At 33.5% G+C, this 15,423-nt stretch overlaps 1 protein-coding gene across 2 annotated transcripts; it reads right to left on the bottom strand.

The window, feature by feature from the left end:
- Positions 1-743: 743 nt before the first annotated feature.
- Positions 744-10,157, bottom strand: LOC100251738 (pentatricopeptide repeat-containing protein At5g61990, mitochondrial). 2 transcript variants are annotated; one of them, XM_010649894.3, is made up of 4 exons: positions 6,700-10,157; positions 6,491-6,623; positions 1,160-1,275; positions 744-1,067 (listed from the first exon to the last, which is right to left on the bottom strand). In XM_010649894.3, the coding sequence occupies exon 1, from the start codon at positions 10,084-10,086 to the stop codon at positions 7,012-7,014; it is 3,075 nt and encodes a 1,024-aa protein (XP_010648196.2). In that variant the 5' UTR covers positions 10,087-10,157; the 3' UTR covers positions 744-1,067; positions 1,160-1,275; positions 6,491-6,623; positions 6,700-7,011. The 2 variants fall into 2 exon arrangements, with proteins under 2 accessions (XP_010648196.2, XP_059592046.1); XM_059736063.1 differs by lacking the exon at positions 1,160-1,275.
- Between the last annotated feature and the right edge of the window lie 5,266 nt (positions 10,158-15,423).

Here is a 15,423-nt window from a genome sequence, read left to right as displayed (position 1 = left end):
CTACATGTGACAACTAAAAGATCTGAGAAGTTTGGGAAACAGAAAATAAACAGGTCTTGCCTAGGAATACATAGTAAAATCATGATGACGAAATGGATGCAAACCATTAATCTGCTACAGAAATGGCAAGTCATTTTGGAATAATGGTTTTTAGCATATTCTCAATCTTCAAGCCTTCATGTGATAAAGGTCATGTCTAAAGAATATCATAAATATGGCTCCTAATAAGCTGATATTTGTTTCTTAGAATATAGTTTATGCACATCTTGTAAGAGAGCTGAAGGGGGGTAACACTAATCACCCAGGCAACTATTTGGTTAAGACCTAAAGAAAATGGCTTTAAAAGCATCCTTTCATGCCTCAGCGATAATGTGGATGGCCTTGGGGAGTAAGTTTTTTACATTCTATTTTTAGTTTTCTTGTTTTCCTCTGGCATATAACGAGTATAATTCCAGTTTACTTGGGTTCATTTTTGCACCCTTTGTGCCATATAACCTCTTTGTTAACAAAAAACCAAGATAAAAGATGGAAAGGCCCCGGTATTCTAATTTCACTACTTCAATTGGCACCATTTCCACCCACATCAACATCTTGCATATGTTAATCTCTCGATTCTGCAAAGTCATTATGTCTGAAGAATAATACAAAATAGCCGAAGAAGAAACTGAGCATCCATGAAATATCAATGGCATGATTTTGGGAATCGAAAGAAATCTTCTTCAATGAATATTATGCACCAAGGATAAAAGAAAATGGAGGATTTGAGGGACAGTATCATTTTCCAAAAGCACCCACAATAACGATTTCAATTTGCAACTGAAATATGCCTCTTTGCTGATTACTAACAAGTGGGACAACGCTAACCATATGGATTATTCTTTTGATTACATCCTGGTTGTCGTAGGCCTTTGACAAGAAGGTCGGGTGATGGAAAATTACCTGGCTTTTGTTTAACTCCTGAGAAGCCCAACTCCTCTCAATTTCATCACCTCGCTTTAAGTTTTGTCATCAGTAAGTTATACTCAACACCATTCCAGAAACTCAAACTTTGCTTTTTGTATTCCTCCCTGAAAACCAAAGGCATTCTCATTACTCTATATTCATTTTTGATTCATGAACACATCAACAATAAGTATGAGAAAGAAGCAAATGCTAACACCTTGTGTCCCGCGTGACTTCTCATCTATCAAGTTTTCCCTCATAAATTGCAATGAACAATCAAGGTGAAGTTCTTATCAATGAACAAGATCCAATGAGTTTAGCCTTGGCCCTTGTCTGTTTGTATCATTGTGAAAGAAGAAAGAAAAATCAAAAGAAACTCTACATCCAAACTAGAATATTTCTTAACAATTTATTGTTCTAAAAAGTCCTAGCATAGATGATAATTCTCTCCACTGACAAATTGTTTTTGCTTTAATCTTTGAAGCCTTGGTCTACTCTGTGAATTCTCCATAAGTTATGTTTCATATGGCTAGATGCAGAAACTTTTTATTTTTGACAAGCAACCAGAAAATAGATATATAAATAGAAAAGGGTGGTACAAAATGGAAAGGCTTAAGCTTGCCAAAGTACACCAGGAATATACAAAGGGAACCAAGCAAAACAAACAAAGGGGGCAAACAAAGGAAAATACCACCTGCCCAACAATTACTTAGCTCCTAACCAATTGAAAAAATTGATCAAAGACAGACTTTCCTCCTGTATGATGCCTAACATAATCCAAAAAGGAAAGCAAAAAAGGGAATTTTAGCAATTGATCCAAGAAACCACATCTTCAAAAGCCCTCTAATTTCTTTCTTGGCACAAAGAGACAGCTAATCAAACTTTCTTCTGCCTTTTTCGTACTCGAGCCCCATTCCAACTTATTAACATCAACCTAACTAAAGAATGCATCATCCAATGTAACCCAAATATCAAAAATGCTAATTGCCGAAGAAGACCAGCTATAATACAATGAAGAAGCAATTGGTTAATGGATTCCTCCTCCCCATTACACATTAAGCATCTATTTACTAATGACACCCCCCTTCTTTCCAACCAATCTAAAGTCAGGATCCTTTCTCAAGTTGCTTCCCATGCAAAAAAACCAACTCTTGTCAGGATCTAGGGATTCCAAACAACATTGACTAGGAAGGCCTTTGAACCCCCTGGGACCAGAAAAGAGTAGAAAGCTTTAACGGAGAACTTTCCATTCCTTGAAAATGTCCAAATCATTATATCCTCTACATTATGCCTAACCAAATGCTTTTGAATCTTCCATAGAAAGGCATCCACCATCTCTAACTCCCAATCATGGAATTGTCTAGAGAAACTAGGACACCAAAGACCCAAGTTCCAGTCTTGCTCTCACATATTTGCTACCCATGATTCCTTGGAATTGGCAATGGCAAATAGGGTGGGGAAAGACTCTTTTAGCAAGGAGTCACCACACCACTTGTTTAGCCAAAACTTGATTCTCCTTCCATTCCCAACAACGAAGCAGACCTTGCTTTTAAAAACCTCCTAATTTTTTCTAATAGCCTTCCAAAAGCCAACATCATATCCCTTCGTAGGCACCCCCGAACTCCAACATGCTCCTTCCTCCCCAAACTTCTCAACAATCACTCATTTCCATAGAGATTCCCTTTTAAAGGCAAACCTCCAACCCCACTTACCTGATAGAGCCATGTTAAGAACAAAAAGATTCCTAATGCCCAGAGCCCTTTTTTCTTATCCAATCACACTTTAGCCCAAGTCACTAGATGAAGTTTTTTCTCTAGAGCTCCTCCACCCTGTGAAAAATCTCTTTGAACCTTTGCCAACCTTAAACTTACCCTTCTTAGAATCACTAATAAAGACATGCAATAGATAGAGAGACTACACAAGGTGCTTTTAATGAGAGAGTGCCTCCCCCTTTTGACAAGTATTGTCTTTTCCATAAGGTTAATATTTTCTGAATTCCCTCCTCTATTGCTTCCCACACAACTATCGACTTGGAAGGGGCTCCCAACAAGAGACCTAAATAAGTAGAGTGGAGACACCCCATTTGATAACCCAAACAACTGCCAACTCATCCAAATTATCAATCCTCCCCACTAGAATGAACTTACTCTTTTCCATATTGACTTTTAACCTAGAAATCACCTCAAATCACATGAGAGTCGAATTCAAATACATTAGATGCTCTACATTAGCCTCACAAAAAATAATAGTGTCGTTAGCATATAAAAGATGAGTCACCTCAACTAGCCCACAACTCTTTCTGACCAAGAAACCAAAGATGAAACCTCCTCCCCTTGTCTCCACAAGCAACCGACTAAAAGCCTCCATCACCAAGACGAATAAATAAAGAGAAAGGGGCTCTCCTTGCCTTAGACCTTTGGAGTTTTGGAAGAAGTCAGTGAGCATAGGTGTTAACTCATAAAATGTATTGTGTATCGTTTTTCTATTTTTCTGTATCGTGTATCGTACATCGTAAGTCTTTTTATAAAGTGAAAAATAAATAGAAAAATATATATATGTGTGCATCTCTATTTAAAGTATGGAGTATAGAGTAATATACAACCAATTTTATGGAAGATAGTATGATCTAAAGCGTTAAAGTATATCTATCATATCAAAGCATTGAATGTTAAAGTTTTGACAAGTTCAAATTAACAAAATATAACTTTAATATATAGATTCATTACATAATCCACAAAGATAAACCTCTTCAATTTTTTAGTTATGATTTTTAGTTACAAATTTTGACTAGGCATATTTTGATACACACATTGAATGTTAATTGATACACACGCACATATGTATATATGTCTTTATGTCTCATCTTCAAAATTCTAGCTTTTCAGGTTTGTTATCATTCCTTTTCCACAAAAAAAGAAAAAAAAAAAACTAATATATTAAGTAAAAGTTTTTATTCACTAATCACCATCATTTTCATTGTCAATATTCAAACTATTCAAATGAAAATCCCCCAATATTCATTATAAAAATAATGACTTTTAATATTAGAATATGACAACAAGAATGCAACTTTTCATATTAACATTATTTAACCTATTTCTCATTTTCATGATAAATTTTTAATCTTTTAGTATATTTTAGACAAATAATACAATAAATTCTTTTAACAAAAAAAAAATTAATTTGATTTTTTTTTTAAATTATAGAAAATAGTTGAAGATGCATGTATTGTTGTATCGTAATATCACATATTGTATCATGTATTGTATATGTATCGTAAGATGCATTTTAAAATAAGATACGGATTACAATATGTATCAATTTCTATAAAAAAATGTATCGTATCGTGTATCGTAAGTTTTTAACAACTATGTCAATGAGGACCCCATTCACTAACATTGAGAAAGAAGTTGAAGACATGCACCACTTCATCCAACCAACCCACTTTTGCCCAAAACCCATCTTTTCCATAACATCTAAAAGAAAACTCCAATTAACATGATCATAAGCCTACGTCTAAGATCTACCTTCACTCCATAAAGGCATGCTGAAATTCAGAAACTACTTTGCCAACAACCCTCTTGAGCCTATTAGCCAACACTTTGGCAAAAAGTTTATACAAACCCCTTATCAAGCTGATGGTTTTGAAGTCTTTCAAATCCTTTGCACTCCCTTTCTTTGAAATCAGGACCAAGAATGTAGCATTTAGACTCCTTACAAAGGAACTTTGCTCAAAGAACTCTTTGAAGAAACCCATTACCTTTGGCTTAACAAAATCCCAACACTGCTACCTAAAAGTTAAAGTGAAATCATTTGGTCCTGGAGCTTTATCCCCTTTTAAGCTAAAAAGGCAAAGAAAACCTCCTCCTCCAAGAATGAAGCCTCTAAACCGCTCACTTCTGCACTCTCTAAACAAGAGAAATTCATTATGCTAATACTAGGCCTCCAACCCTCACCCTCTGAGAAGAGACTATAGAAAGCATCCGTAATGCCAACCTTAATCCCTGCATCCTCAAAAAGCTAGACCCTATTTAGTTTGATTCTAGCCAGATAATTTCTTCTTCTGTAGGCATTAGCCATCTCATGGAAAAAACTAGTATTCCTATCTCCCTCCCTTAACAACCAAAACCCGAGACTTTTGCCTCCACAAGATTTCCTCCATCAATGCCCATTTGTTATATCTTCCACAACACACCTCCTGACCTCTCCCTCTTCAATACTAAGGACAATCCCTCAGATCCCAAAAACTAATCTACTTCAAGGCCTCTTCCTTCATAGCTGGGACAGAACCAAACACCTCTTTATTCCACACTTTTAAATCCTTTTTCAACTCTTTCAACTTCCAAGCCAACACAAAACTGTTAGAACCAATAACCACATTTTGGGAGAGACTGATAGTTATTTGGTGAATTTTGGCAAGTTGTTGGGCATGCCAACTATAGGTTACAAGGTGGAGATTTTGAATCTCTAAAGGAAAGTGAAGGTGAGGAAAGACTTAAAGAATCAGTCTAGCACTTTTGGGGAAAAAAATGTTTGTTTGTCAAAGTTTGGAAGAGAATTGAGGAAGCTGAAATGCTCGGTCACTTATCATGAAGCTGGAAGGGGTAGGAAGGGTGGAAAGAAGGGTTGGGAGTTGGTTTCAGTTAATCAATGAAGCTATGAATGCTTTAATGGATTGTTAGAGGGGCTAATGAAAAAGAGAAAAAAGAAGAGTATTTAAGTCCCTGAACATATCACAAAGAGTGGATGTGGTTTCCTTAAAGGAAAAGTGTTTCAAGGTGAAGAACAAAATGTTTTGATAAAAGTTTCGTTCCTTTGTATTCTTTCAGGTTGGGTTAGCGTGTACTTAAGAGAAGGATCATTGTCCTTGTTTGATGTTTTGGGTCTGGTTTGTTGTTTCTTCTCCCTTTTCTTTTGCTTCTATTCGGCTACTACTTGAAAACCTCCCAGAAAATGAGAAGCAAGCTTTTATTCTTACTTCAATCCCTTATCCTCATGATGCATTCCATTCTAGCTCTTGTAATCTCTCAAAGTCATGCCTTAACCCTTCCTCTGTAGAAATAAAAAGGATGATTGAAGTTGTTAACAATCATAGTTGTTAAGCACTAACTCTCATCCATTATTGGCTCGGTCCCTCTATTCATTCTCATCCAGTCAAGTACAAATAACTACAAGGAACTGCCCATAACATGACATGCAACTTCTTGTAGGTGATGACTATTTTGACAGAGTACAAACAGAAACAATTTCACATCTAACCCTCCTTGAAGGACTTCAAGATACAACAGGTTCAACTATGTTTATTTCCTTTATTTTATTTACTTCTTTCTTACTTTGATGGATAAGTAAAATCACTAAAGATACCAAAAGGGGCGTAACCCAACAGGTCAAACAATATTGTTTGCAATCCAAATGAAATGTGAATCCATAAGTAACCACAATGTCCACAACTCAGGCAAAAATGCACACATTTTATTCACATCAGTTTCTATGATATGAATTTAGAAGCTCCTTTAAAATTAAAGGATAATAAATTCAAATGCATTACCTTCAGGAAGACTATGAAGGATCATCTGAAGCAAGTTTTCTTCTGCTTAAATTCACAACTATATGACTGAAGAGGTGCCTTCTTGGCAAAGAGAAGTTGCATTGAAGCACTGCCAGTTGAAGTAAGCTTGGAGCTGTAACAAAAGGAAGTTCTGAATAAAGAGCTACTCGTCCAAAAGTTCAAATTTGACTGAATTCAGATCCTGTTACCTTTCTTAGCTCAATTGGAATTTGAAGGGTTCACATGACCTGTCAAAGATCATGGAAGTAGCACTCCATTATGATCCAAAACCATGGCTATTGCGATCACTTGCTGACTCCATAAATAATGTAAGGCTTTTCATGCTCAAAATTCAAAATCAGAGAACAAGCAGGGTTCACTTCAAAACTCTTGATGTTCTGCTCACTCAAGCGGTTATTTTTTGTGGGACAGCAGATAAGAAACAGCATTGAGAGCATCCTGTTGTTTATCTTTGCTCTTGTTCCGCGAACAAGCCTGTTTTGGAGGTCCAAGGAAGCAACTCATACTAATTGCTTTATAAGATTTCTGGCATCCTCAGAATCTGTATCATTTAAATTTCCATTCACTAAGTCAATTAAAGTAGTGGTGTCAGGAACCAACCCTAAACTCTTCACACCCTCAAAAACCCGCGTTGCTTCATCCATTTTGCCTGCTTCATGAAAACTGCGGACTAGAGTACTGCATGCAGCAAGACTGGGCTTAAGTCCTAGCTCTCCCATTTCATCAAGCAACTTTGAGGCTTCAGTAAGATCTTCTCTCTTGCAAAGAGCAGTTATTAGTAAATCGTGAATAGTTCCCTTAGTCAGCATACCTTTCCCCACAACCTCGTCCCTCAACTTAAAAGCCTCAACCAAGTTATCTTCTTTGCAATGAGCATAGATCACTAGGCCATAAGTGACTTCATCTGGCTTGACACCCTTTGCCACCATCTTCTCAAACAATGCAAAGACCTCAGATGATTGCCCTAATTTGTTGTATCCATACATAAGTGATGTGTAAGTTACAGTGTCAACAATCAGATTTCTTTCCTGCATCTCCTTAAAGAGAAGGTTTGCTTCCTCCATCTTTCCTGCCTTGCAATGCCAGTCAATGACAGTTGTGTAGGTCACATGGTCAGGCATGATCTGCTTAGCTATCATTTCTTGAAACAATTGGCTCGCTTCTTGTATTTTGCATGACTTGCAGTATCCATCAATTAAAGTGTTGAAAGAGAGGGTAGTAGCAAAGCCCTTCTGCAACATTTCACGAAACAGATTCATAGCCTTCTCCATGTCTCCTTCTTTGCAACACCCATGGACAAGAGCATTATAGACAAAACTATGTGGTTGAACCCCCTTGGATGGCATTTCATGAAATAAACTAAATGCCTCAGCTACATTTTCAGATTTGCAGTATCCATCAATCATTGTGGAGTAGGTTACACTGTCAGGTTCTAAACCCTTCTCTGGCATTCCATCAAACAGTTTTCTAGCTCTTTGGATATCACCAGATTTGCACAGTCCATCAACCAATGCATTGTAAATAAAAATATTTGGAGCAATACCTTTCAGACACATCTCATCATGAAGTTCGAAAGCTTTCTCTACCTCACCTTGCTTACAGAACCCTGAGATGAGAGAGCTGTAAGTGAACACATCTGGGACCAAACCCTTCTCTTTAAGTTCTGAGAATACCTTAAGTGCCTCTTGAACCCTCCCATTCTTCAAGAGGCCATGGATAAAGGCACTGCAAGTTTGGACATCAGGAAGCACCCCCAGGGCATGTAAGTGTCGAAATATTGATAATGCTTCCATTAAGTTTCCTGCTTTGAAGTGCCCATTAATTAGAACAGTGTAAAGCGGATTGTTTGGCATCAAACCATGATCAAGCATCTCATCAAAATACTTAGCTGCTTCTGTCATTTTGCCTGTCTTGCTGTACCCAAGGATGAAAGCCCCAAAAGTGACAGCATCTGGCTTCAGTCCCCTCCCTTGTATTTCCAATAAATACGTGCTTGCTTCTTCCATCTTTCCAGCCTTGCTGAGACAAGATATGATAGCATTGTAGCAAAATATGTCAGGTGCAACTCCACTACAGCTCATTCCATCTAAAAGCCTTCTCGCCTCTTCAATCCTACCTTCACTGGCATAACCCATGATGAGAGTACTATAGACAACAACATTTGGTTTCAAACCACTGAAAGTCATTTTCTCCAGAAGCTTATTAGCCAGTGAGAGATCTTTGCAATGGCATAACCCATTAATCATTGCACCATAGCTCACTGCACTAGGAACTAAGTTCCTCTTCTCCATCTCATCAAGAAGCTCTAATGCCCGACCCATATTATGCTCCCGGCAATACCCTTCAATCAGTAAACAAAAAGTTCGGGAATTGGGTTTGCACCCCAATGTAATCATCCCTTTCAAAATTTCAGCCGCCTTCTCCATCTTTCCAAACTTACACAGACCATGAATAAGTACATTATAAGTGATAAGATTTATTGGAATACCACAAGAAACCATCACGTCCTTAATTCTTAGAACTTCATCTATATCACCCTCCCTCATGAACCCATCAATCAAAGCTGAGCAAGCATTATAGTCAGGCTTCAAACCAGTCTTTTGCATCTCTTCAAATGTCAATTTTGCCTCATTCATTCTCTTTGCTCTGCATAACCCAGCAGTAATAATGGTGTAAGTATATGTATTTGGAACCAATCCCTTCTCCCCCATACTTCTCTTCAGCTCAACTGCTTCATCGATATCTCCAACTTGGCACATCCCTTCAATTACCATACTATAGATAAATTCATTAGGATTCAAACCTTTCTCATCCATTTCAATAAGGACCCTTTTGGCTCCTCTTAGATCCCCAGTCTTACACAATGCACCCACCAAATACGTATAAGTATAAACATCAAAACCCATCTTGGCATCCAACATTCCATTATAGACCTTCCAAAACAATTCCATCATACCACATTTCAACAAATCCTTCAACAAAGAATTACACCGAATCAAACTGATCAAAATACTATCATTTTTGGCTACAAAAAACACGTTAGCAGCCTCATCCAACATGCCCATCCTCTTGTAACTATCAATCAATATATCAAACACTACAGGACTGGACCCTCCATAATTCCTAAACCAAAAAAGAACAGAATCCAAAATCGACGAGCTCGAATAAGGGGTCCTGATCATTTGTGTCAAAACCCCATTGGCAAGCCCAAAAAGCTCAGAATTACACAATTGAACAGCAAGAATAGAGAAAGAATCCAGAAACTGAGGGACACCCATTTGGGATTGGGACCAGTAGAAGAAATCTAGGAGGCGTTTGGGGTCACCAACCTGGTTTTGATGAAGAACGGCACGAATCACATCTGGGTTTAGCTTGGAGGGGATGTGGGATGAGACCATGATGGTTTTCCAGTTGTTTTGCTTGAGAAAATCTGAGATTTGCTGGGAAAAATTGAGGGTTTCTGAGGTGGGTGTTGAGGTGGAAAACTCAATGGATTTGAAGAATTTTGTGTTGGTGAATCCATTTTGATCCGTCAAGAGGAGTGGGCTTCTCTGTGAGAGTCTCCTCATCACCATAAAATCTTCGCTTTGTTTCTATGCAAATTCAGTGCTTCCCTGTGACTCTGTGAGAGACCTGGCAATAGAAGAAAGACCTAGAGTGCTGCGACCCCTTGTACCTTGTGCTCTAGATGTTGTACCTTAATGCCACCTTGGATCTCCAAAAATTTCAAAAAAAACTAAAATGTTGAGATTTAATTATATTTATTTTTACTCAAGTGTCATAATAATATAAAATAAAAAATAAAACAATAATTTATAATAATAGTCTTTCAATTCAATTAACAAATTTTTACAAAATATAATCTATGCATTTTAAAATATAAAAATTAATTATTTGATATAATTTTTATTAATTTAGAAATGTATTTGAATTCTTTGGTCATTTTGTTGTTTTTAAGAATAAGGATCCCTGGGAATGAAAATCTGCTCCCTGATTGAAATACATAACCATGCTTGCAAAATATTTTATGATTATTTTTCTTATAAAATATAAGTATATTTTTTATTTATTACACTATGTAATTATAGAAATATTATATTATTAAAAAAATGCTAAATAAAGAGTGAAATTCACATGTACAATTTATTAGATTATAATATATATAAGTAATGATTAAAATAAAAAATAATTTATTAAATTACTATATATTATGTTTTAAAAAATAAAAAAAATGGTTTGGCTTATATTATTTATTTTAAATATAATATATTTCTAAAAATTTAAATATATAATAAAATACTAGTAAAGAGATATTTATATTTTAAAAGTGCCATATTTTTAAAAAGAAAAAGATTTATAATTACTATTTTTTAGGTATTTTTTTTAAAAAAAAAACACTTGCTATTGGGCAGAAAAAAAAAACATATTATTTATCCGTTTCAAAGTTTTGAACGAAACAAGAAAAATTAGTGGAATCCCAAACCCCTATTTTATGAATAACCAAACATGGTCGGACTTAAAATGTGTTTTACAATAATTTTGAGAAGTATTTTTAACATTTTTAATGTTTGAAAAATAAATATTTTCAAATGTTAGAAACGTGAAAAACACTTCTCAAAATTATTGTCAAACATACTCTTAGTTTATTAGAATTTCAACTTCATTTTGAATTATTATAATTTTTCTAATTATATTTCAATAAAATCAAACCAACATTTCATTAAAATTGTTGAGGTGGGCCTGTTGGATCCAAGCTAATTTGGGTCCACTAGCCCAATTAGATTTTAAACGTTGTTAAAATCCACTAAAATTAAAAGCCCAATATGGTTATAAGGGTTTAAAAAAAATATCTTTTAGGGAGGGATATATACTCTCCTTTCATTCCTTTAAACCCAACTTCTTAGCATACCTTTTCGATTAATTGACAATGTTGTTCTAATTCAATCAAAGTTGACTAAATCGATTTGATTTTCAACAACCACCAAGTTCAATTGAATTTGAAATCTGTTGAAACTAGTATATCGATTTGGTTTTCGATTTCCTATCTCTTAATTAATTGAGCCCAACTAGTTATTGATATTCTAAGACTTGTATTTCCAACAAATTAATTGATATACCAAGACTTGTATTTTTAGTAACTTTTAATAACTTGATATTTGATGAGTTTATTTATATTTTCATTATATATAAGTGTGTGTTAAGGTAGGGATGTCAATGAGACAAGTTTTGTAGTTACTCACTCTGCTCCACCCGTAATTGGACGAGTTTGAAATTTAAATAAATGGGTTGGGGTGGGTTTGAAAATTTCTTTAAAAATCCGAGACGGGTTCGAGGTGGGTTCGGGTAATACCTTGTCCCGCCCTATTTCGCTCTAGTTATATAAAAAATTAATTTTAATTTTATTTTCATATTTTTAATATAATAATAATAATAATAATAAATATTTTTCAATAAAATAAGTTATAAAAATGATAATATTTTAGTTAGTTATAAAATATATTTATTTTAATATAATAATTAAAATTTTTTAAAAAAATTAAATTTTTCCATAAAAAAAAGTTAAATAATGTGAGAAAATGTATCATTTTGAATAGACGGAATAAAGGTTAAGATGGATGCGTTCTAATCCCACCCTATTGTCATTCCTATGTTAAGGTGTCATTTAAATATATTTTTCATTGTTTATTTTTAAAACATAAATTATAGTTACTTTTACATAAAATTTAGGAACTTTTAGAAACTTAAAGAATGGGTTTTAAAAATTATTTAAAAATTTGAGACATTAAAACCTTTTTATTCTCTCTATTTCAAAAAATTCAGTTACTATCTTTGAAAAATAAATGTAGTTTTAAGGTTTTTTTTTTCCCCTGGGCATATTATCATGGAAAGAAGACTGCATGAAAATAAATGGAATTGAATAAAAAAAAGAAAAATAAAAAAAAAAAGTGAAAAATGAAAAATAGGGGTATTGAAAGCTATTTGGCCTAAGAAAATGCTAACAAAATGAAAATGAAGATGGAAGCATCTTTTCACATACACTTAAAATATTTATTGAAAAATAGTTATTTCATAATGAAATAAATTAGTTATTATAGAATTAAATTACTATTCAAATAGAGTACAAAGGCATTTATTTTTTTGGGCACCACCTAATATTAAAAAAAATTTCTAATGGACCACTTAATTTTCATTAAAAAAATATTAAGAAATCAGGAAGAACTCTTAGCCACTTAAAATTTCATTAAAATAAAAAAGCCCAACCATTGTCTCTCATCATTTTTTGTTGTTGCTTTCATAGTTTGACTAAGGTCATGGCATTGACAATATTTTGATCTTTTCTTTGTAATACTTATGGTAATTCATTTGTAAATCCTAATATAACTCTTACCAAATTTAAATTAAATGATTTCATTGAATTTAATAGATGGGTTACTTCATATCTTTGTTCAAAATGTGAACCATCCTCCATAATAATTTCAAATACTTTGATTATATATGAGAACATATCTAATCAATTTAAGTATCATGCTTATCATGGAGGATATCACTACATTTAAATGGGGCCCCGACAACATTAATTGCATTAGCAACTAGAATAATAGACTGATAATTTGAATATGATTATTTGTCATGAACACAAAAACTAATTGAAGTTGATGAACAAAACAATAAATATTAAAAGCACATTCATTTCCTTTCATAATAAATATCCTAAGACTATTGAACTACCTTTACATATTACTTGTGGTGGACAATCCTACATCCGTTTGGGCTTTGAGGTGCAAGTATCTAAAATCCTAAACATAATAGAAATGATAAAAATAAAAAATAAATAAAAATGACCTCATAGGATGCGTTAGAAATCATATTAAGGGTTCGAATGTTTCCAAACCCAATTCTTTTCGTAGTAGAAATCTCAAAAACCATGGATCTTCCACTCGTCTTTGATCCTTAGTGCATATGTGGGGTAGTTACACAGTCAAAAGAGAGAGAGATGAAGGATAAGGGTCTCTTTACGTAAGAATGGAGTAAATATAAGAATGATTAATCTCAAACCCTAAAAGTTTATATAACCACTTTTGTGGGCTTAAGTGACTTTAGCCCAATTTGGGCTTGGATCACTTAATCTAATTCACTAAGTCCTAATTAATTAATTAGTCCTATTAGAGTTTAATTAATTAATTAATCCAATCCAAGAAAGCCTATAATAATTAATTATTAAATCTTGTGTAACCTTGCACTTTTCCCAGCCCTTGTGCGTATAATGATTAATTCTCTAATTTCCTTCAAACCTTTGTGTCAACAAAGATTGTGAGCTCAAGTAGGGGCTACTAAGACTCATGAAAAAATATTGACTTTCTTATAATTTAATTCTAAAGTTGAATCAATATTCCACTAAAGAGAGTCAACTACATTTTACTATTCTATTTTGTTACATTGAGATTAAAATTGATTAATTCTAATTTAATTCATTCCTCCAATCTATAACCTACTATCCACTACATGTAGATTCCCCACGAAATGGTGTATATAATTTAATAAGGTAAATGTTATCAACCTTTCAAGATTCTTTTATAATCTGTGAGCCTCATATACTAATATTTTGTGATCAACTAATATACTTTAATTCATCAAAAACATATGTCAAATTTTACTAAATGAATTACTATAATGCCACAAATTTCATGATTATAAGTTCTTAAAATCACACAAAAGGACACACTATTTCAAACTAATGAGATATTATGATGTCTATTTTGAAAATACCTATTGTCACATACCTTAATTAACAGTTAATCAATCTATAGGAAATATTTTATCAACTTAAGAATTTCAACCGTAGGTCAAAGTTGTAAGACCTTAGTATTGACTCAATATTCTTTCAAGGTTAAAAGTCCATGTAAAATAATAGCTTGAAGAAATTATAACTTCTTAATGGTTGATGTCATGATTAATTGTAGGTTTTGTTCATTGTGTAACAATACACATTAATGCGCTTACTATGAGAAATTCATCTTGATGACTAAAATAAATCATATCTTTAATTAGTAGGTAGTACAATATTGTTTTAGATGGATTATTTAAGTTCATGAATTAGTTGTGAATTATCCATCAACTTGTAAAATAACTTGATTTTACGTGCAACTCCTAATGTATGCAAGTTATATATACAATGCAAGTGATGTAGGCTAAAATTTTCAAATAAAACTTAATGCAATCAATGGATAGAATAGTGAAAACTCAAGTTTAACTTTGTTACATCATATTTTGCTTTTAGGGGCTATATCCCGACCAACCTAAATATGTTTAATCAATGTTTAGAAAATAATTCATCAATAGTTGTCTTAAGTGCAAGAACAATGGTACTAGTAACATGTTCATTATTGACAAAAAAACTCAATTATCTGCATAATACGATACAACAACCATTTGCTCTATCCTTGAGAGGTGACGAGATTCATTAATCAAAATAAGAAAAAGTGCATCTCCTAAATCAATAATGACATTGATTATTTCAATTATAACAACTTTAACAATGTCCTCCTGAATTTTAAGGGCGTTTTTCAAAATTACAATTTTAGTATCCTCATTGTGATGAGCTAAAAATCGAAAAATTCAAGAAAATTTACTCGGTTATTAAAATCTTCAAATTTATCATAACCGTGAAATTAAATCATCAAATGAATTTGATTTTCACTTTGATTTTAGTTTGATTGTTTGGAGCAAATTCTTTCAATATGTTGCTTTTGATTTCGTAAGGCTTCACATTTATTTCAAGTTTGATTATGAGCATTAAAGAACTCCCCGACATGAATATTGAACTTTTTTATTTTAGTATCCTTTTTCAAACAAAGAATCATTACCTACTTTTTCTCTAATACATGATTTTAAACTATAACAACATAGACAAA

This window comes from Vitis vinifera, chromosome 3, assembly GCF_030704535.1.
Source record: "Vitis vinifera cultivar Pinot Noir 40024 chromosome 3, ASM3070453v1".
NCBI lineage: Eukaryota > Viridiplantae > Streptophyta > Magnoliopsida > Vitales > Vitaceae > Vitis > Vitis vinifera.
Note: the sequence above shows the minus strand (reverse complement) of the source record. Positions and strands in the feature narration are given on the sequence as shown.